This window comes from Hyla sarda, chromosome 9 (assembly GCF_029499605.1).
Source record: "Hyla sarda isolate aHylSar1 chromosome 9, aHylSar1.hap1, whole genome shotgun sequence".
Taxonomy (NCBI): Eukaryota; Metazoa; Chordata; class Amphibia; order Anura; family Hylidae; genus Hyla; species Hyla sarda.
In genome coordinates this window covers 172,240,244-172,261,467 of record NC_079197.1, presented here as the reverse complement: position 1 = coordinate 172,261,467, position 21,224 = coordinate 172,240,244, and the positions used below count along the sequence as shown (strand labels likewise).

The 21,224-nt window shown below is 47.3% G+C and overlaps 1 protein-coding gene across 16 annotated transcripts in view; it reads right to left on the bottom strand.

Annotated features, from left to right (window-relative positions):
• The window catches only part of SYNGAP1 (synaptic Ras GTPase activating protein 1), a 343,920-nt gene that overhangs the window by 114,155 nt on the left and 208,541 nt on the right, over positions 1 to 21,224 (bottom strand). For 13 of the 16 annotated variants that reach the window (XR_008847792.1, XM_056539466.1, XM_056539472.1 and 10 more), the window contains exons 4-6: positions 12,912 to 13,003; positions 3,572 to 3,693; positions 656 to 809 (exon numbers count right to left, since the gene is read on the bottom strand). Coding sequence is in view for 15 of the 16 variants with exons in the window: in XM_056539466.1 (XP_056395441.1) it covers positions 656 to 809; positions 3,572 to 3,693; positions 12,912 to 13,003 (368 nt within the window). In the remaining variant the exon portion in view is untranslated. Of the gene's footprint in view, positions 1 to 655; positions 810 to 3,571; positions 3,694 to 12,911; positions 13,004 to 16,087; positions 16,408 to 18,477; positions 18,515 to 18,669; positions 18,736 to 19,130; positions 19,867 to 21,224 lie in introns of those variants that run through there. The other 3 variants (XM_056539478.1, XM_056539476.1, XM_056539479.1) reach the window with 3 other exon arrangements.

The window sequence follows — 21,224 nt, the reverse complement described above, 5'->3', positions numbered from 1 at the left end:
TCCCACTAAGGACAACAATAAATAAAGTGTTATTATTATTATAATAACATCAGCAGAGAGCACTGTGCTCGTGATGTCATCAGAGAGCATTCCAAAAAGAAAAGAATTTCCTCTGTAGTATTCCGCTGGCATCTGCACATGGGTAGTGTTGCACAATTCCCATTCATGTGGCAAATCCTCTGGAGTGCAAAACAAGTAGAGTCTGCAGGATTGTATGGATTGGAGTATGATAGGAGTTTGGAGTATGATAGGAGTAGTGATCATTGTTCAGGGCCTTTATTGTGGATTTTTAAAGGGGTACTCCACTGCCCCAGCATTCGGAACATTTTGTTCCGAAAGCTGGGTGCGGACTGCAGGGGTCGTGATGTCACAGCCACGCCCCTTGTTACGTCACAGCCACGCCCCTTGTTACGTCACAGCCATGCCCCTTGTTACGTCACAGCCACGCCCCCTCAATGCAATTCTATGGGAGGGGGCGTGGCGGAGGCCACGCCCCCTCCCATAGACTTGCATTGAGGGGGTGTGGTGTAACACCACGAGGGGCGTGGCCATGACGTTACAACCCCCGCAGCCTGAACAAAATGTTTCGAACGCAGGGGCAGTGGAGTACCCCTTTAAGAAGTCAAGCGGCTAGGTCATTGACGCAGCTTCTTACCTCAAAGCAAAACTCCTGTCCCAGGATGCTGCTGTGCACGGGTTTCACCACCGAATCCTCATCCAGATTCAGATCCAAAGCCTCCGCCGCACTGCTGGGACTGAGCAAGGACTCGTGGGAGTGCGACTCTTTAAAAGCCTGCATGAGACGTGCCCTGTGGAGGACAAAACGGGGGATAAGTCTGGGAGAAGATATCTATGGATGTGTATTGTACAGTGAGCCATAAATGGAGCACGATAAATACAATGACAAGTAAAACAAGCACAGGTCACCGCATGCACTGTCGCCAATCTATCAGCTCACAGAACGGCCCTAAGTGCTGCGGCCCCATCATATGATTAATAGAAGAGAACATGTGACCAGCATATCAGGAATATAAAGACTTCTTTATTCTATCTTCTTAAAATCCAACAGTACAACACACCAACCGGGCGCCAAACTGACACGTTTCGGGGTGTGTACACCCTTAATCATGGCCTGCCACAGATTAACACAAACTGAATAATATAGTCTGACTTTGGTAACATAACCCCGTACATATAAAAGAAAACTGGATTGGAACCAAGAAGACACAAAAATAATTAAAAATTTTAGTAGGCACAATTATTTTTGTTTTACAATGTTGGCCGCAATGCGGTTTTTTATATACATACTTAGCATGTTTTTGTTAAAATCCTACAATGTGGATTGTTATTTTGTTATATGAACAGCTCTGCGTTTCCCTTTATAATCTGTTTCACAGTTTATGTGTCTTTTCGGTTCCAGTCCAGTTTTTTTTTTTACGTAGAGGGGTCATGTGACCATTTTACATGTAAGACTATTTTATTCAGTATGTGTCAGTCTGTGGCAGCCCTTGATTAAGGGGTTAACTTCCCAAAATGCGTAAGGCAGTTTGGAGCCTGGTTGGTGTTTTGTACTCTTAGGCTAAGTTTCTACTTGGTTTTTTTTTTGTAAATTTTCCCCAAAAAACTGCAAAACAGACCCCATTGAGTTTTTTCATTGAAAAAACGCTGCGGCCAGATGTTAGCTTTAAATCAATGAGAAATCGCAAAATAATTTTTCCACTTTGCGTTTTTCAGTTTGGCGTTTTTTTTTATCCTTTTGGTGTTTTTTCACTCTTTTTTGGGTGTTTTTCAGCTCCTTGGTGGTTTTGCAAAGTCACAGTATGTTGAGCCTATGGTGTTTTTTTCCTGAAATAGTGGCGTTTTTCTCCCATAGAAGTGGGAGTAAAAAAACGCCAAGAAAAGCGACATGTGGGATATAATTTGGCATTTTTGCAGGTGGTTTTTATTCTTTTTTGGACGATCCGTAAGGTAGCATTAAAAAATTATAATAAAAAAGATACAGTAGTGATGGAATAATTTGTATCTAACGAAATGTATCTTTTTTATAACAAATTATTTATTAGTTTTTAAAACAGGGATCAATTTATGTGGGCAGGCAGGGCACTAAAAACTTAGCCAACAATAATAAAAATGTTGTGTGTGTGTTTTTCACTTTTTTATTTTTTAGGTAGTACTACTACTCACAGCATGGTACACACTGTTCCATGATGGGAGTAGTAGTACCTATACTTCTGACACCCGTTGCGATCCTCCTGTATAATGTATAGATGCAGCCGGCATTTCCCGCAGAGAGCTGTGATTGGCTGGAACCATCTGGCCAACCACAGCTCTCTGCGGGAAATATGAATAGGTGTATATATATATATATATATATATACACACACATGTCAGTGCAGGGGACCATAGAAGAGTAGACGCCCGCATCTACACATTATACAGGAGGATCACAGTGGGTGTCAGGAGTAACACTTGTTGCGATCTGTCTATTAATGCAGGTACTACAGCTCCCAGCATGGAGCAGAGTGTGCTCCATGTTGGGAGCAGTAGTACCTGCAGTTAAGGAAAGTTCACAGGGATGTCACTCCTGACATCCGCTGCAATCATCCTTCATCATTCATCCCTGAGATGCAGAGCAGCTTTCTCCTGCGCTCAGATCTCTTCTCTGTACTCCAGCCACTCACTCATTCATATTTCCCGCTGAGAGCTGTGATTGGCTGCCACTATCCGGCCAATCCCCACTCTGGGCGGAAAATATGAATGAGTGATGTGAATTTCTATTCACATCACTGGCTGGCCGGAGTATAATGCAGAGATGTGAGCGCTGCATAGAGCCGCTCCGCATCTCTGCTATATCATGGACGATCACATCGGGTGTAAGGAATGACACCCGGGGCGATCTGTCTATTAGTACAGTGTGTTTCAGGCTGCGGCACCCCAGACATCCGGTGCACGGAGCAAAGTTTGCTTTGTGCCGAATGACTGGCAATGGATGCTCATGAGGTCACAGTCATGCCCTCTCAATGCAAGTCTATGGGAGGGGGCTTGACGGCCCCTCCCATAGACTTGCATTGAGGGGATGTGACCGTGAACTCACAAGCGGGGCACGGAAATGATGTCATGAGCCTCCGGCACTGCACCCGACACTCTAAAAGAACGTCAGGTGCAGCAAGGAGATCGCAGGGGTCCCCAGCGGCAGGGCCTCCGCGATCAGACATCTCCTCCCCTATCCTTTAAATTGGGGATAAGAAGTCTAAGGACGGAGTACCTCTTTAAGGATCAATCATAAGGGATCCTGGAGGCATGTTATGCAGGCGCCACCACTAGCAGGCAATGCCCGGCCATTACTCCATTCACTGTGTAAGGACTCCTGAAGATATATGGGCACTCACCATAGAGGGTGAATGGAGCAGACGTCAAGCAGAAGCGCTGCCACGCCAATCATGGCGAGCCTCCCAGCAGTTGGACCTCCACCCTCAGCTGTCATGTATGCTGGATTTAGTAGCTTTTTGCAATTAGGACCAAACACATTGGGTAATAGCCCTGGAATAATGGAGAAGGGACGACACTTTACCTATCATGATCAGCGCTCCGGAACCGTGGAAGGATCTGCCGGAAGCTGCTGGTTCGGTCCAGCTTGGGCTGACTCTTTGTCCTCTTTATAGAGCTCTTCAGGCGTCGGCTCAGGAATCCTTGCTGCATGGAGAAACAAGAGACATGGACGGTCATAGAGTCCAGCAATGAAAGGTTCTCCATCATGTCTACACGTTATCTACAGTCATGGCCGTAAATGTCGGCACCCCTGAAATGTTTCTAGAAAATGAAGTATTTCTCACAGAAAAGGATTGCAGTAACACAGGTTTTGCTATACACATGTTTATTTCCATTGTGTGTATTGGAACTAAACCAAAAGGAGGGAAAAAAAAGCAAATTGGACATAATGTCACCAAACTCCAAAAATGGTCTGGACAAAATAACAACAGGAAGAACACTAAAATCCCTGTGTCACCACTCTTAATAGGGTATCTTTAGGACAGGGCAACTTCGTGGCTCAAGACTAAAGAGATCAGTAGAGATGAGCGAACTTACAGATGAGCGAAATTCCATTCGTCACGAACTTCTCGGCTCGGCAGTTGATGACTTTTCCTGCGTAAATTAGTTCAGCCTTCAGGTGCTCCGGTGGGCTGGAAAAGGTGAATACATTCCTAGGAAAGAGTCTCCTAGGACTGTATCCACCTTTTCCAGCCCACCGGAGCACCGGAAAGCTGAACTAATTTATGCAGGAAAAGTCATCAACTGCCGAGCCGAGAAGTTTGTGACGAATCAAATTTACTGTAAGTTCGCTCATCTCTAGAGATCAGCATACAGATTTCCTAGAAGTCTTATAGACTTGCATGCCTATGATGTTGCCGGTAGATTTAGGGTACGTTAACACGGACTGATCCGCAGCGTATTTTACGCTGCGGATCCGCCGCCAAAGGACCCTACAGTGTTGCCTCCATCTGTGCCTGCTCAAAGCAGCAATCTGCCGCTAAGAGCAGACACGCTGCGATGTGTGAGTCGCCGAGCTCATGCGCAGTGTGCTCACACACTTTGCAGGCCTATCCCCCTGCTCCCTGAGCTAGGCCGAGAGCAGCCGCAATGTGTGCGGGTATATTGCTTGTCTGCTCGTAGCGGCGGTTTGGCGCTATGAGCAGACACAGACAGAGGCATCACTGTAGGGTCCATTGTCGGCAGATCCACAGCATAAAATACGCTGCGAATCCGTCCATGTGAACGTACCCTTAAACAGTTACCCTGCCGTTGGACCAACATCAGAGTTACACTTAGTGTTGCCTTTTTTGCAAAAAATAAATACCGGCCATGCTAATTTGCATAATTAAAGGGGTATTCCAGAAAAAACTTTTTTTTTATATATATATATATATATATATATATATATATATATATACTGGCTCCAGAAAGTCAAACAGATTTGTAAATTACTTCTATTAAAAAATATTAATCCTTTCAGTACTTATGAGCTTCTGAAGTTAAGGTTGTTCTTTTCTGTCTAAGTCCTCTCTGATCTATGATCTATGACACCTGTCTCTGGAAACACCCAGTTTAGAAGAGGTTTGCTATGGGGATTTGCTTCTAAACTGGGCGGTTCCCGAGACAGGTGTCCTCAGAGAGCACTTAGACAGAAAAGAACAACCTTAACTTCAGAAGCTCATAAGTACTGAAAGGATTAATATTTTTTAATAGAAGTAATTTACAAATCTGTTTAAAGGGGTATTCCAGGAAAAAACTTTTTTTTATATATCAACTGGTTCCAGAAAGAAACAGATTTGTAAATTACTTCTATTAAAAAATATTAATCATTTCACCATCTAACTTCCTAGCCCCCTAGTGTTGGACCCAGCTGGTGGCGCTGGGGGGGGCGCTTCGCGCCCGTGCTCTCCACCTAGTGTTGGACTCAGCTAAAAATACCGGCAAGGTGGCCAAAATACCGGATGTGCCGCTAAAATACCGGCCAGGTGGCAACCCTAGTTGAGTTTTAGGTAAAGAACCTGTTACACCTGCTCTACGACTCTCCAGTGTCCACCAAGCACTTGCACCTCATTACAATAGGCTCCCAAAAACCCCATCAGGACACCAACTTCACAGGGTGCCCCAGAGGACAGGCGCTCCATCTTGTCTATGTCACACCACGGTTGCTCAGACTGTAGTTATTACTATTCAGTCCAATCAGAGGTCAATGCAAACTATTCCCCACCCATCACAAGTCTTAAAGGGGTACTCCGGTGGAAAACAATTTTTTTTAAATCAACTGGTGCCAGAAAGTTATACAGATTAGTAAATTACTTCTATTTAAAAATCTTAATCCTTCCAGTACTTATCAGATGCTGTATAGTACAGAGGAAGTTGCATTTCTTTCTGGAATTCTTTTCTGTCTGACCGCAGTGCTCTCTGCTGCCTCCTCTGTCTGTCTCAGGAACTGTCCAGAGTACAAGCAAATCCCCATAGCAAACCTCTCCTGCTCTGGACAGTTCCTGATACAGACAGAGGAGGCAGCAGAGAGCACTGTGGTCAGATTGAAGAGAACTCCAGAAAGAAATACAACTTCCTCTGTAGTATACAGCAGCTGATAAGTACTGGAAGGATTAAGATTTTTAAAGGAGTACTCCAGTGAAAAACTTTTATTTTTTTTTTAAATCAACTGGTGCCAGAAAGTTAAACAGATTTGTAAATTACTTCTATTAAAAAAATCTTAATCCTTCCTGTACTTATTAGCTGCTGAATACTACAGAGGAAATTCTTTTCTTTTTGAAACGCAGAGCTCTCTGCTGACATCATGAGCACGGTGCTCTCTGCTGACATCTCTGTCCATTTTAAGAACTGTCCAGAACAGCATATGTTTGCTATGGGGATTTCCTTTTACTCTGGACAGTTTCTAAAATGGACAGAGATGTCAGCAGAGAGCACTGTGGTCATGATGTCAACAGACAGCTCTGTGTTTCAAACGGAAAATAATTTCCTCTGTAGTATTTAGCAGCTAATAAGCACAGGAAGGATTAAGAATTTTTAATAGAAGTAATTTACAAATCTGTTTAACTTTCTGGCAGCAGTTGATTTAAAAAAAAAAAAATTCCACTGGAGTACCCCTTTAAAGGGTACCTCTCATCAAAAAAACTTTTGATATATTATAGATTAATGTATGCAGAATAACTTTACAATTGCATGTTATTAAAAAATATGCTTCTTTCTATTTAATTTTCCACTTTGAAGAAATGACCACTAGGGGTCTCCCTACCAGTCCTGGCAGCAAGCATTTCAGACTCATGCTGGAGTCCTAAACACTACGAGCTGCCAGTCTGCTTTGTTCACAAAGGAGAACACTCAGAGCTGCCAGCCTGCTTTGTTCACAGCCTGTTTGGCTGTGAACAAAGCAGGCTGGCAGCTCTGAGTGTTTAGGACTCCAGCATGAGTCAGAAATGCTTGCTGACAGGACTGATCGGGAAAAATACAATAGAAAGAAGCATATTTTTCATTAACATGCTATTGGAAAGTTATTCAACATTCATTAATCTAAAATATATCAAAAGTTTATTTGGTGAGAGGTCCCCTTTAATATAGTACTACTGTCCTGCAGGATGGGGCATGTGCACCCAGTATAGCTGCACCCTTTTCCTTCAGCTATCACAAGTCGTAGGATGATACAATACAAAGGGGTGCAGAGCTTGTTACCTACTGCGCTTTAGAATGGCCCAAAAAAAAACAGAATACCCAGGTCATATTTATCAGAGACTATTAGCCATGTACTGGTCTCGAGGGTCAGACCATGCTTGTGCTTGGCATACAGGTCTCGCTGGCACAGTCCTGCCACTCATATATACGTGTTCCCATTCCTGGCCATGTTTGAAGAGGTACTCCACTGGAAAACATTATTATTATTATTATTATTATTATTTTTAAATGAACAGGTGCCAGAAAGTTAAACAGATTTGTAAATGACTTCTATTAAAAAATCTTAATGCTTCCAGTACTTATCAGCTGCTGTATACTACACAGGAAGTTCTTTTCTTTTTGAATTTCTTTTCTGTCTGACCACAGTGCTCTCTGCTGACACATCTGTCTGTGTCAGGAACTGTCCAGGGCAGGAGAAGTTTGCTTTGGGCATTTGCTCCTACACAGGACAGTTCCTAAAATGGACATAGGTGTCAGCAGAGAGCACTGTGGTCAGACAGAAAGGAAATTCAAAAAGAAAAGAACTTCCTCTGTAGTATGCAGCAGCTGATAAGTACTGGAAGGATTGAGAATTTTAAATAGAAGTAAATTACAAATCTGTTTAACTTTCTGGCACCAATTGATTTAAAAAAAAATGTTTATCAGTGGAGTAACCCTTTAAGATCTGTCAATTACTTTGCCTCTTCATGCCAACCTCAGAAGGTTTGTTACAATGTGTAAGGCAAACACAATGCCAGCACTACTGTGCGATACCTGGAGACAAAGCTGCACATGACAAGTGTTTTCAGCCTTTGACAGCAAGCGGATGTACTGAAAACAGTGATTAATTACAAAGTGTATTAGTGTTCTGTGACTTTGCAGGGATTAGGCTGTATATATGTAAGAATGGGCAGGATTCCTGAACGCCTCCTAATAAAGGCTTCCCCAGTCTGGTGCGGCCGTCAGCTGTGTAATGGGAGATAAGTGGATCCCATTCATCTAGTTCACGTGGTGCTTCCTATGGGACAACATATGTGTAATTGTTTGCAGGAGCCGTAATTATAATATCTGGGTTAATTAGTTTGGCGGAGTTGTCCATGTACTTAAAGATAAATGGGGCCACTAATCTGACCCCACACGGAGGGTAAGGTGGCCACACACACACTGGATACATATCAGACAAACCTATTGATTCCTAATAGTGCACACTCACCAGCACTAGTCCTACAGCACCAGCATCATCCATTCAGTTCATTACTGTAACTGGGTCATGTGATCAACAGTCTGACCCATAGAAAATCCCAGTGCTTAACGTTTTAGAGGAAGTGGTCAATCCTGGGTCAGATGACTTCCTGTGATCTACAGGATGACATCATCACATATCAGATTCTCCTGATAACTTCCAGACCCCTCCCCTTACAGCTCTATCTGTATACTGCTGCTGCTATCGCTATGGGACCAGGATGAATATTAGTTGTACGCTTCATCGTTATCTAAATAGTGTTGCTTCTCTCTCTTTGGGATTAGGATATATAGTAGTTACATACCTCCCCTCCAGCTCTATCTGTATGCTGCTGCTTCTATATCTATGGGATTAGGATATATAATAGTCACCCACCTCCCCTCCAGCTCTATCTGTATACTGCTGTTATCTCTATGGGATCAGGATATATAGTAGTTATACACCTCCCCTCCAGCTCTATCTGTATACTGTTGCTATCTCTATGGGATCAGGATATATAGTAGTCACACACCTCCCCTCCAGCTCTGTATACTGCTGCTATCAGCTGGGTTCACATGTTGTGTTTTTCTGCTCAGGTTTTATTCAGTGCTAGTTTACTGCAATTGTGCAAATCACTACAAATGTATCATTGGAAAATCACAGCACGCAGCCAAAATGCAGTAAAAATGCAACATGTGAACACAGCCTAAAGACGTCAGATCTTCATAAAGCAACTAACATGCGATTATAGGTCAAATCACTTTCACCTCATGAAAATATCTCTCTGGAAACCATACTTTAAATAAGAAAATGCATCAAAACTGCACATAATGTGAACCTTAACCCACTTAGGAATCGAATCAGTTCCCCTGGGTGACCTCCAGCACTAGGCATCCACAAAGACCATCTACACTATTCTCTAATAATAGCTTATGCGGCTTTTTATAATTGTAGGTCGAACAGATTATTAATCTATGTTCCTCATGGTAACACTTCCTGCTCTGCATTCAGTTAAAGGAGCAGTGTCGTGGAAAAAAACGTATGAAGGGAGGGGGGGGGGGGGGCGTTCCGACCACTGGGCCCTGGGTCCTCCCATGATCTCTGGCCCTGCATCCAGGTGTTTTGAAAGATGCCTTGGGGCGGAGTACCCCCTTTAATGCACAGGTTCACCATGTGATCTTAAAAAGGGGTCCTCCACTGCTTTAACCTTCTTGGGGCAGTTAGGTAGTACTGTGGCTATATGTTATTACCCCTTTGTTTCCTGCTGGTAACGCTACTGTAGTTGGGTTATTTTTTACCTTATTTTCAAACCCGGAAGCTGGTTACTTCATTAGTTTGCTGGCTTTTTTCGACCACTGTTCGCCCTCGGTCGGGAGGGTCATCTGCCAGAGAGCGCCTAGCAAACCTTCGGGAGCTGTCCAGCACACATGGACTCCCTTCTGGCAAGGTTAGTGTTAACAATACCCCAGCGCGTCAGTCCCGAAGCTGAAAACACAATGGCACATGCGCAGATGACCCTCCCGACCGAGGACGAACTGCGCATGCGCCCAACAACGGAGCCGATTCGCCGCGAGCAGCCCAATCAGCTTATAAGAAACTAAAAGGAAGGAGGTCCGCGATTATGACGGTGGAATATTCATCAGCGCGGGAGGCGGGCACGTACGGAGCGTGGGGCAGGCCGGCCTCCAACACAACACCCTGCAGGGTGACATAGCGATGGAAAAATGGCGGCGGCTGAAAAAAAACAGTGGTCGAAAAAAGCCAGCAAACTAATGAAGTAACCAGCCTCCGGGTTTGAAAATAAGGTAAAAAATAACCCAACTACAGTAGCGTTACCAGCAGGAAACAAAGGGGTAATAACATATAGCCACAGTACTACCTAACTGCCCCAAGAAGGTTAAAGCAGTGGAGAATCCCTTTAAAACGGGGGAGACTTATCAAAAGTGGAGTAAAGTAAGGTGGAGCAGTCACCCATAGCTCCACTTTCCTTCGCTCCAGTTCTGCTATAACGTTTAAGCGTTATTGTTATTCGAAAAAACTTTCGGCATTTTGTGTAGACAGGTCAAAAGTTTAGATTGCACCGATTTTGAACCTTAGACCCTCTGAAATTGTGATTTATAAGCCAGTGAAGTGCACGGCAGCGCACACTTCACTCCCCGGATGTCAATCAAATTGGACTTTTTCCCCAGCTTTAGTACATGGAGTGAGTCAGATGCCGCGCACTTCACCAATTTATAACTCGCCATCCTGGTGCAACCTAAACTTTTGACGTGTCTGGACGATATGTCTAAAGTTTTTCCAAATGTACAATGAAGGGCGTGATTATGTTTTATCAGAAACTTTTATCAGTGCGCATCCTTTTTTGGGGGACAGACTCCAAAAACATTTGTGCTCGCAGTTTCTGATAAAACATAATCACAAATAAAAAGTGGCATCATATCAGAACTCCTATTTTCCCAGAGAAAATTATGGGGCTTGACTAGTCAACAAAGTCTGACTACTGTTAGGAATCACGGCAGGTAGGTGGATCCTCTGGGCCTGTGTGGATGGAGACGTGAGCCGTGCCAGGGAGCGGGGTCTAAGGTGCCGCTGGTTTTTACCAGAGTCCGCCACAAAGCGGGATGGTCTTGCTGAGGCAGGCGGCACCCATGTGGCTACCCCTGGCATGACTCATCCACACAGGTAGCTGGGGGGGGTGACATGGCACAGAAGGAGACTGGCAGGACGTGGCAAGATGGCAGAAGGTCAGGCACGTAACACAGGTAAAGGATAGGTAGGGTAACAAGGAACAGATACACAGTAACAGGAGCACAGGACTTCACAATGGCATAGACTACCAAAGATCCAGCAGGGAAAGCAGGGAGGAGCAGAGATTTATGGAGCAGGGGACAGGTGCAAGCACTTTAATTAATTGGGTACTGGCCCTTTAAGAGTAAGAGCTCCGGCGCGCGGGCGCCCGCGGAGGCATGCGCGCCGGGGCTACAGGGAAGAAAGGACGCTGACACTGAGGACGGTGAGTGACGGGCTGACATTCGCATGCGGGCACGTCCCGCAATGCGAATCCCAGCCCCGCCGACAGCGGGGACAGAGAGCGCTCACGGCCGGCGAGTCAGGACGGAGCGCAGGCGTAACAACTACCTACAAATTCATTTGGCCAGTCCACTAGTCATCTTATACAGTACGGGCAGGGCTATATTTGCCATAACGAACCTCATGGGCCTGTGCCTAGGGGGCAGTGGTGAGGGAGGGGCAGCATTTAATTGCATAAAAAAAATAATAATAATTATATATATATATATATATATAAATTTTAATATAGCTGCTGCTGCCATATTATAACTGAAAGACAAGAAATAATTTTTCCCCTTTGGGTGGATCCACATGGATGAAAACAGCTGCAAATTTTACCTTTAGATTTGCAGCCGCTCATTGGCCCTCATTTATTATTGCAAACCCGACATGTTTTGTCGGGTTGTGCGCCAGATCCTGTCGCTTTGCGCCAGAAATTCTGTCTGCGACAGATTTTGCGCCAGAATTGAAAAAACCCGACTAAGGCTGGGTTCACACCATGTTTTGTTAAATACGGTTCCCGTATACGGCTGGGAGGAGGGGGGGCCCGCACTCGCCGTATTCGGGAACCGTATTTAATGTATGTCTATGAGCCGACCGGAGTGAACTGCGGCCTCTGGTCGGCTTCGTTTTCGGCCGTATGCGGTTTCCCGACCGTAGGCAAAAATGCGGTCGACCACGTTTTTGCCTGCGGTAGGGAAACCGCATACGGCATACATTAAATACGGTTCCCGAGTGCAGGTGCCGCGATTAAGCCCCGCCCCCTCCTCCCAGCCGTATACGGGAACCGTATTTAACAAAACGTGGTGTGAACCCAGCCTTACTCTCCATTTTGCTGAGAAAACCTGAAAAGGGGGCATGGTCACCGGGAAAAGGGGGGCGTGCTCTCCGAAAAGGGGCGCGTTCCCGACATTTTCACAAAAACCCAACATATAAGGTTTCCACATAAAATGTGATGGATTTTAGCTGAGGAAAACCTGATAGATCAGAGCACGTATAAAAAAAGCAAAATGTAGGGAAAAGTGGAAAATGTAGGGAAACCTTAGTAAATACCGGGGGAAAAAAATAGTAGGGAATTAAAACCCACAAAGAAACCTACACAACAGTCTTAGTAAATGAGGGCCATTGTGTTGTAGGTTTTGTGATGGATTTCACCACTTTCTGTGTCTAAGGGTGAATCTGAATCTGCAATATAATCCATGTCTAACGCATACCGTTTTTACGGCGTATTCAGTGCCTAGGGCAGCACGAGATATAAGTACGGCCCTGCGCACAAGTCACCATTCTCACTGACCACCCCTGATCAGGACGCATTACATTGGTAAATAGGGCAAGGACATGACCTCTTTCCGTTCACAATGGCCAAAACACATGAAAATGAGGATATTGGATACATTGTCTATGTGTTACTTACCGACGGTCGGAACGGGGCAGTGGGAGGGGCGTCCATGCTGGGCTGTTTCCCCCCTGGGACGCTTTTCCTCCGGGAACGGGCAATGTGATAATCTACAGAGGATACAAAAAAAAGAGGGAAAGAACATCAGAACTTCATGGACCGCCATAGCTCCTCAAAAAACCAACACCATATGATCAAGGCCGCTTGAGAACTTCCCTACTAAAGCTCACGAGTCTCTCCATCTTCCTTAGATCAAATTGGAATCTACTAAGTAGGTGTGATGGCCTTCTCAATAGCAAGACTTAGGCTGCATTCCCATCTCATTTTTACACTACGGGTGCCGGATCCGGCTGGGGGAGGGGAAAACCGGGCGCTCCTGTACCCCAGCTGGACCAGCGCTGAACTCCATTCACTTTAATGAGCCGACCGGAGTCAAACGGTGACTCCGATCAGCTCAGTATTGACCCGTAAGTGGTTTCCTGACCGGACCTAAAACCGTAGTAAACTACACTACGGGGGTACGGTAGAGCCTGGTTTGCCCCTCCCCCAGACGGATCCGGCACCCGTAGTGTAAAAATGAGATGCAAATGCAGCCTTAGTAAACTCCTTATTGTGTCCCTGGAATATTCTCATAGGTACAATGTCTTAAAGGGGTACTCTTAAACTGGTGCCAGAAAGTTAAACAGATTTGTAAATTACTTCTATTAAAAAATCCTTCCAGTACTTATTAGCTGTAGAATACTACAGAGTAAATTATTTTCTTTTTGGAACACAGTGCTCTCTGCTGACATCACGACCACAGTGCTCTCTGCTGACATCTCTGTCCATTTTAAGAACTGTCCAGAGTAGGAGAAAATCCCCATAGCAAACATATGCTGCTCTGGACAGTTCCTAAAATGGACAGAGATGTCAGCAGAGAGCACTGTGCTCGTGATGTCAGCCGAGAGCTCTGTGTTCCAAAAAGAAAAGAATTTCCTCTGTAGTATTCAGCAGTTAATAAGTACTGGAAGGATGAAGATTTTTTTTTTTATAGAAAACATGGCACACATTACAATGAATGGATGGACCTGCCCGATCCACTAGATCCACTTCCCTTGCAGATAACATCCATTTTAGAATAGACTAATACTTGAGAGTCCGCTCCAATCCTCGCCTCTGCTCCCGTGCTCTGACTGGAGGGTGGCGTAGTCTCCAACGCGTTTTGGGCTCTGGCGCCCTTGAGGGCGCCAGAGCCCAAAACGCGTAGGCGACTACGCTCCAGTGTATTTGTTTTATCCTGATGCCTCAATAAACTGGACGTTTTACCTGCCTTCCTGGTGCTGGACACTTTCCTCTGTTTGCAATTTTAGAATAGACTTCCCCTTCCTGTTGACCACAATGGCCACCAAAGCAAGTTCCTGGTTGAATAGGACTTCACCACGGCCAACACAATGGATCCACTACAAAGGACCATCTCCTTGAGACAACCACCCCTTAATCCAGTCCACATTTGAAATTTTTTCAGCTGCACCACATATTATGTATACTGACCATCTTCTATGACAAGACCAGCTCTTAGAAGGCAAATTTTACAATGGCTGGTTATCCCAAAATGATACATTTGTTCCCCCTTTCACAGGACAGGGGTAGCTAGCCAAATCAGTGGAGGTCTGACCGCTTGGAGAACAGAGGTCAGTTGGCACTGCACATCAGAACATTGATGATTTCAGTGTTCAGAAGTCTCACCAATCAGCTATGATGTAAGCCTGTTTTTACCTGAGGAAGAGGCATGTGTAAGCCTCGAAACGCGTTGTGATTTGGCTTTAATAAAGAAGATTATTATTTAAACCAACATCTGAGTGGATTGCGCTATCAATCCAATTTTTTTCCTGCATCTCTTTCCATTATAACCATCAGCCTGGAATCTTTACACACCGACCCCGGAAAAGCGGCACCAGATACCTACGGAAACAGTAGTTGTGGCTCATACACCAACTACCAAAGGTGAGCAGTTTTGCTAGTTTTTGTTCCCACACGAACACACCTAGAATCCAGCAATACCATCCCATGGGGAGCTCTGCCTCTTTCTGTTTTATAGTATATTCATGGACACATACTAGTCCTGCTGTGTCCATGCATCATCACCTATGTCATGGACACACTTCCTTGATTGACAGCTGTGAGCGCAGGGCTCATAGCTGGAGGAAAAATCCTCCCACTGTCATCTTGTGTCCCGCTACTGTCAGTCAGGACATGCTGGGAGTTGTAGTTTTGCTAATGCTAGGGGAGATGTGAGCAGACAGCATACTGAGGGAGGGGGCGGAGACCTGCACAGTGAGGCCACGCCCCCTCCCTTTGAGAAGAATTCAGACAAGTGAGCTAAATTAAAAGTGTAATAAAAAAATAAATAAAGGTGCTAGATACATAAAAATTACATGTACATGGTCAGAAATAGGTACTGAGTGATATATTAAAAAAATAAATTTTTGTTGGATCTGACGGGTACACTTTAATGCTCCGAAAACCACCAACGTGATATAATAGTAAGAAAACGCATGCACCAGCCAGAGTTAAAAACAGGGTCCCCTTTAATGGTGGCAGTGAGGTACTGGGTCAACGGATCTATCTTAAAGGGGTATTCCAGGAAAAAACTTTTTTTTTTATATCAACTGGCTCCAGAAAGTTAAACAGATTTGTAAATGACTTCTATTAAAAAATCTTAATCCTTTCAATAATTATCAGCTGCTGAAGCTGAGTTCTTGTTTTCTGTTTGGCAACAGTGCTCTCTGCTGACATCTCTGCTTGTCTCGGGAACTGCACAGAGTAGAAGAGGTTTGCTATGGGGATTTCCTTCTAAACTGGGCGGTTCCCGAGACAGGTGCCATCAGAGAGCACTTAGACAGAAAAGAACAACTCAACTTCAGCAGCTCATAAGTACTGAAAGGATTAAGATTTTTTTTTTTATATAGAAGTAATTTACAAATCTGTTTAACTTTCTGGAGCCAGTTTTTTTTCCTGGTTAACCCCTTTAACATTGAGACATCTGTGTGCACCATAATAACATATAATGATCAGGTGCTGCTCTACAATACCCAGTGGTAGTACCCACTGCAAGTATCACAGTGGGGCAGCAGAAGTTCCCGCTGGTACCACTTCATGGCACTTCTAGATATGCAAATGAATGGAAATGGAGTTTATGCATTCCGGACCATTACGTTTTAATGAAGGTCAAAGATTGCCGAACATTTCTTATGCCGCCTGGTAAATGTGGACGCTCTCCGACAAACCACCGGCCTGTACATCCAAAGCCTTGGGTGCATACTGATTCATGGAAGAGGGGAAAAAACAGCAAAGTAGTGTCTGGCGAAAATAAATAACCTGCACATCCCCGAATCATTATTAGACGCACATGCACACCGGCGCACACCGAGACACCGGCGTCATGCACACCCGAGCAAATCCCAGGAAAAAAGATAAGGATTCTCAGCACAAAATGGCACACATTCCCAGCAGAACACACACGGTAACACACAGAAACACACACAAAGCTGTATATATAGAACACACAGAGCTCTGTGCAGACGCCCACACAGACACATTGAAATGCGCCGGTTCACAGCAGTGAAATCATTCTATACAAGTATATAATCCACCCACACACAGTCATGCAGCCTGCAGAACATACAGGTACTGTATAGAGCAGTGGGTCTTCAACCTGCAGACCTCCAGATGTTGCAAAACTACAACTCCCAGCATGCCCGGACAGCCGTTGGCTGTCCGGGCATGCTGGGAGTTGTAGTTTTGCAACATCTGGAGGTCCGCCGGTTGAAGATCCACTGGTATAGAGACAACAGGCCACGTATGCACACAGGAGACATGATGGCATCCATATGTATGGAGCGCACGCAAAAGTATACGCCGATTCCTTCACACGCTCCGATCCTCCATCAAGTCCTCAATCTGTTCAGTCCCATATGTCACTGAATACATGGTAATCTTTGCTGCACGTTGTGGTATGAGCTTTGCCACCCTCCTGGCCAGAACCCTCTCCCAGGTACCAGTATACCCAGCACTGCCACCCACCTGGCCAGAACCCTCTCCCAGGTACCAGTATACCCAGCACTGCCATCCTCCTGTCCAGAACCCTCTCCCAGGTACCAGTATACCCAGCACTGCCACCCTCTCCCAGGTACCAGTATACCCAGCACTGCCACCCTCCTGTCCAGAACCCTCTCCCAGGTACCAGTATACCCAGCACTGTCACCCTCCTGGCCAGAACTCTCTCCCAGGTACCAGTATACCCAGCACTGCCACCCTCCTGGCCAGAACCCTCTCCCAGGTACCAGTATACCCAGCACTGCCACCCTCTCCCAGGTACCAGTATACCCAGCAGTGCCACCCTCCTGTCCAGAACCCTCTCCCAGGTACCAGTATACCCAGCACTGCCACCCTCTCCCAGGTACCAGTATACCCAGCACTGCCATCCTCCTGTCCAGAACCCTCTCCCAGGTACCAGTATACCCAGCACTGCCACCCTCTCCCAGGTACCAGTATACCCAGCACTGCCACCCTCCTGTCCAGAACCCTCTCCCAGGTACCAGTATACCCAGCACTGTCACCCTCCTGGCCAGAACTCTCTCCCAGGTACCAGTATACCCAGCACTGCCACCCTCCTGGCCAGAACCCTCTCCCAGGTACCAGTATACCCAGCACTGCCACGCTCCTGGCCAGAACCCTCTCCCAGGTACCAGTATACCCAGCACTGCCATCCTCCTGTCCAGAACCCTCTCCCAGGTACCAGTATACCCAGCACTGCCACCCTCCTGGCCAGAACCCTCTCCCAGGTACCAGTATACCCAGCACTGCCACCCTCCTGGCCAAAACCCTCTCCCAGGTACCAGTATACCCAGCACTGCCATCCTCCTGTACAGAACCCTCTCCCAGGTACCAGTATACCCAGCACTGCCACTCTCCTGTCCAGAACCCTCCCAGGTACCAGTATACCCAGCACTGCCACCCTCCTGGCCAGAACCCTCTCCAGATACCAGTATACCCAGCACTGCCATCCTCCTGGCTAGAACCCTCCCAGGTACCAGTATACCCAGCACTGCCATCCTCCTGTCCAGAACCCTCCCAGGTACCAGTATACCCAGCACTGCCACCCTCCTGTCCAGAACCCTCTCCCAGGTACCAGTATACCCAGCACTGCCACCCTCTCCCAGGTACCAGTATACCCAGCACTGCCACCCTCCTGTCCAGAACCCTCTCCCAGGTACCAGTATACCCAGCACTGCCATCCTCCTGTCCAGAACCCTCCCAGGTACCAGTATACCCAGCACTGCCACCCTCCTGGCCAGAACCCTCTCCCAGGTACCAGTATACCCAGCACTGCCATCCTCCTGTCCAGAACCCTCTCCCAGGTACCAGTATACCCAGCACTGCCATCCTCCTGTCCAGAACCCTCCCAGGTACCAGTATACCCAGCACTGCCACCCTCCTGTCCAGAACCCTCTCCCAGGTACCAGTATACCCAGCACTGCCAGCTCCAGGGGGTGACACAGTGATACAAGAAGTTCCCGGACCCCAATACAACCAGATAACGTACAGATGTAAGTACACGGACACATGTCTTCTTCTGGCGAAGGGGTGGTGGTGGGGGGACACACATGGGGGACACACGTCCTCTGGTGGAGGGGTGGTGGTGAGGGGACACACATGGGGGGACATACATGGGGGACACACATTTGGGGACACACGTGTGCACACTCAAGTACAACGCACCAGGCTTCTCTCTCACCTCAAGACTCAGCGAATCTTTCAGTTGCCATCAAATTTCATGTTCAAGACCTTGAGTAGGCCCAAGCTGTGGATGATGAACCCCCAAAAACGAGTGAGGATGGTGGAGGGGGGGGGGGAGGGGTAATGGGGTGAGGGAAGAGTGGACAGGGGGGTGCAGGGGTAGGTGCAGAGCATGCAGAGCTGGGTGCAGAGGTGAGTGTCCACTACAGGTTGGACAGTGCCACATGAGCAGGGTGAGATGATCTGCAGAGTAAAGTAAGGCAGGATGGTGAAGGCATGCAGGACAACGTGTGCAGGTCATGAGGGGTAGCAGTGCCAGCCGTGCAGGGTAAGAGGCTGAGGGGCAGCAGTGCCAGCCGTGCAGGGTAAGAGGCTGAGGGGCAGCAGTGCCAGCCGTGCAGGGTAAGAGGCTGAGGGGCAGCAGTGCCAGCCGTGCAGGGTAAGAGGCCTCCACGTTACCCAGCTCCCAGGACCAGCAGGCGCTGCATCCTTCCGTATTCACAGGGATGTCACTGTGAGCGTGGTAACCAGGCAACTGTGTGCACGCCCCCTCCTATCACAGGGACACGCACGGGGGGACCGCTTAACTACTTCACAGACCAGGGACAAAATGGTGACGACGGGAAACACGATAAAAAGAAGGAAAACAAGGGAGAAAGAGGGATGGAGAGAAAAAAGACGAGAAAAAGTGGAGCGCGGCGGAGATGGAGAGGACAGGTGGAGGGATGGACGGGTGGAGGGATGGAAGGGTGGAGGGATGGACGGGGAGAGCGGAAGAGAGGAGGAAAAGAAAGAAGGAAAAATGAGAGAGAAGAGAGAGGAACGAGAAACGTCTCTGTTACTAAGCAACTGTGCGCGTACCCTGTCCTATCACAGGGAGACCTCTTAACTCCTTCTATTCTACACAGCGAGAGGGGAGAGAGACACTGAGAGAGACACACTGAGGAGAGACAGACACTGAGGAGAGAGACTGGAGAGAGACCCACACACTGAGGAGAGACGGACACTGAGGAGAGACTGGAGAGAGACCCACACACTGAGGAGAGACTGACACTGAGGAGAGACTGACACTGAGGAGAGAGACACACTGAGGAGAGACTGACACACCGAGGAGAGACTGACACACCGAGGAGAGACAGGCAAACCGGGGAGAGACAGACTCTGAGGAGAGACTGACACACCGAGGAGAGAGACTGACACACCGAGGAGAGAGACCCACACACCGAGGAGAGACTGACACACCGAGGAGAGACAGGCAAACCGGGGAGAGACAGACTCTGAGGAGAGACTGACACACCGAGGAGAGACTGACACACCGAGGAGAGAGACCCACACACCGAGGAGAGACTGACACACCGAGGAGAGAGACCCAAACACTGAGGAGAGACTGACACACCGAGGAGAGACCCAAACACTGAGAAGAAACTGGCACACCGAGGAGAGAGACTGACACACGAGGAGAGACCCAAACACTGAGGAGAGACTGGCACACCAAGGAGAGAGACCCACACACTGAGGAGAGACTGACACACCAAGGAGAGAGACCCACACACTGAGGAGAGACTGACACACCAAGGAGAGAGACCCACACACTGAGGAGAGACAGACAGACCGAGGAGAGAGACCCAAACACTGAGGAGAGACTGGCACACCGAGGAGAGAGACCCACACACTGAGGAGAGACTGGCACACCAAGGAGAGAAACCCACACACTGAGGAGAGACAGACAGACCGAGGAGAGAGACCCAAACACTGAGGAGAGAGACTGATACACCGAGGAGAGACCCAAACACTGAGGAGAGACTGACACACCAAGGAGAGACTGACACAACGAGGAGAGACCCAAACACTGAGGAGAGACTGACACACCAAGGAGAACCCAAACACTGAGGAGAGACTGACACACCGAGGAAAGACTGACACACCGAGGAGAGACTGACACAGCAGAGGAGAGACTGACACAGCAGAGGAGAGACTGACACACCGAGGAGAGACTGACACACCGAGGAAAGACTGACACACTGAAGAGAGAGACTGACACACCGAGGAGAGACCCAAATACTGAGGAGAGACTGATACACCGAGGAGAGACCCAAACACTAAGGAGAGAGACTGACACACTGAGGAGAGACTGACACACCGAGGAGAGACCCAAACACTGAGAGACTGACACACCGAGGAGAGACCCAAACACTGAGGAGAGAGACTGACACTCCAAGGAGAGAGACTGACACACCAAGGAGAGAGACTGACACACTGAGGAGAGAGACAGACACACCAAGGAGAGACTGACACACCGAGGAGAGACCCAAACACTGAGAGACTGACACACCGAGGAGAGACCCAAACACTGAGGAGAGAGACTGACACACCAAGGAGAGAGACTGACACATCAAGGAGAGAGACTGACACACTGAGGAGAGACCCAAACACTGAGGAAAGAGACTGACCAACCAAGGAGGGAGACTGACACACCAAGGAGAGAGACAGACACACCGAGTAGAGAGACTGACACACCGAGGAGGGACCCAAACACTCAGGAGAGAGACTTAC